The sequence below is a fragment of the Triticum aestivum genome, unplaced genomic scaffold (genome assembly GCF_018294505.1).
Source record: "Triticum aestivum cultivar Chinese Spring unplaced genomic scaffold, IWGSC CS RefSeq v2.1 scaffold86132, whole genome shotgun sequence".
Lineage (NCBI taxonomy): Eukaryota > Viridiplantae > Streptophyta > Magnoliopsida > Poales > Poaceae > Triticum > Triticum aestivum.
This window is the reverse complement of record NW_025247140.1, coordinates 1-2,444: the sequence shown is the minus strand read 5'-3', so window position 1 is coordinate 2,444 and position 2,444 is coordinate 1. Positions and strand designations below refer to the sequence as shown.

Here is a 2,444-nt window from a genome sequence, read left to right as displayed (position 1 = left end):
CCGTGCTACCGTCTCCCAGCGGTTGAACCCAATATCCAAAGGCTCCCTGAAGTCCGCATGAGTGAGTAACGACGACATACGGATCCAAGCAGTAGCTCTGTAGATGACCTGCAAAAAATTAGCGAAGTTTGTCCCAATAAAGATCATATCACAACTAATAACTGCACATTTGAGTATATGAGCATGTACGGTCCGCACACAACTAATAACTGCACCCCTCATTTCCTTACTAGTTGGACTTGGAGATGGACATTTCTGTTGCTCAATATGTAGCTTTCTATGGGGTCATACTTGTGATTGGATGGCTATTACACTGGGTATACAGATGGATTAACCCAGTTTGCAACGGGGTTCTTCCTCCCGGCTCCATGGGAGTGCCAATTATTGGTGAGACCTTTGACTTCCTCAAGGCAAGCCCTTCCTTGGACATCCCAGACTTTTTGAAACTAAGGATGAAAAGGTACCGTACCACTTGTTGAATTAATGGAGATGTCATACTACTATTATTTAGTTGTCATTTTTCATCATCATTGAAAAAAAAGTAAACATACGATCGACCTGATTCTCCAAGTGCTTCGGGTTAATTACTGTTTGTGCAGGTACGGCCCGGTTTTCAAGACAAGCTTGCTGGGTCAGCCTGTAGTTATTTCCACCGACGCAGAGGTGAATCGATTTGTTTTTCAGCACGAGGACACCTTGTTCAGTATCGGGTACCCTTGGGTAGTGACTAAAATATTCGGTGAGAAGAGCATCCAAGCCTTCCATGGCTCAATCCACAAGTTCGTCCGTAGATGCACCTTCACACTGCTCGGCCTCCGAAGCCTCAGAGAGGTGCTCCTTCCTGAGATGGAGGGCGCCGTCAGGGAGCGCCTTGCTGCATGGGCCACCATGCCGAGCGTCGACGTGCGCGGCGGTGCGCCTGACGTAAGTGCCTGCCTTGCCCTTGGTTTCAATCCCATTTCTCCTTTCTATAATTTGAGTTGCTCCATCCAGCTGCATGCATGAATGGTGTATATACAAATGAGGATGCTATCTATCTATCTATCTATCTATCTATCTATCTATTTATCTATTTGTTGATATATATTGCAGCTTCTGTTCGAGATGGTGACGAGGAGGTGCATTGGTTTCGATTCCACCAAGTCAAGACAACTGAGGGACAAGTTCGATGCGCTTTTCTCAGGCTTGTTCTCCTTTCCAATATATTTCCCAGGGACACCATTTTACCGATGCATGCAGGTCCGTATACAAATTGTTTGTTTGCAAGATCTCAACTGCTCAATTATATTTTGAGTTTTGATTGAGAAACCTGGATTAAAATGCCCTACTCTACTTGTATAGCCTTCAATTAAGAGATACTTTAATTAATAATATGCTTGCGCGTTTAGGCCAGGAAAAATGTGCAGAAGATACTACGGGATACGTTGGCGGAGAGGTTAAGTACACCAGGGAAGAAACATGGCGACCTCCTTGACGTAATTGTCCAAGAGCTGCAGGGTGAAGGGCCATTAATAAGTGAGAGTTTTGCTGTTGATTTGGTCTCCACGTTGTTGTTCTCCAGCGTCTTCACGTTATCAGGAATAATCGCTGTAGCATTCAAATCACTCCATGACAACCCGGACGTTGTCCATGCCCTCCAGGTTGGTTGTATTAATTATGTCATACTTTATATATATACTAGTAGTATTATCAAGATTTTAGTTGTATTACTCATGCTTGTAGACCCACGACATATATAATGAAACACAATGATCGAGTAGAAAGATAAGATCCTCAAGACAAGCAAAACAGTAACATCTTGAAACTTGCACTTCATCACACAGAAAGAGAACCCAGCTATGCTCAAGGATCGAAAGGGTGGGTGCTCTGGGCTCACATGGGAGGAGTACAAGTCATTAACATTCACTAATCAGGTAAACATTCAAAAGCATTGAACATAACTGGATTCATCGCTGGTACTCCATTCCCTCTACTCGGGTTTAATTTATATACTACTCTCTTGGTTCCTAAATATAAGACCTTTTAGGGATTTCAATATGGACTACATACGGAGAAAAATGAGTGAATCTACACTCTAAAATATATTTATATGCAACTATATATAGTCTCTGCACGCATCACAACTGGATTCGTCACCAGTACCGGTAGTTTCTAAGTCTGACTAAATTTTCCTTTTCAACTGAAGGTGACCAATGAGATTATTCGAATAAGCAATGCCGTAGTTGGAATATTCAGAAGAACTCTCACCGATGTACAAGTCAACGGTGAACACTCATAAACATTAACGCAATATAGTAATTTTTTTGTTCACTAACAAAGCAGTAGAGTTGTATAGAAATGTGTTGATTCGTTCTTCCCGCAGGCTACACAATTCCAGCCGGGTGGCAGGTCATTGTGAACCCCATGGCAGTTCATCTCAACGAAGAATTGTTCGAAGACCCACT

General features: G+C 42.8%; 1 protein-coding gene across 1 annotated transcript; it reads left to right on the top strand.

Moving 5' to 3' along the window:
- Positions 1-245: 245 nt before the first annotated feature.
- Positions 246-2,436, top strand: LOC123177168 (cytochrome P450 87A3-like; the record flags this gene model as incomplete). Its single annotated transcript, XM_044591065.1, has 7 exons — positions 246-460; positions 600-924; positions 1,093-1,239; positions 1,389-1,640; positions 1,824-1,913; positions 2,186-2,264; positions 2,363-2,436. Coding segments are annotated over exons 1-7 (1,182 nt in total), but the record flags the coding sequence as incomplete, so codon positions are not given.
- Positions 2,437-2,444: the final 8 nt, after the last annotated feature.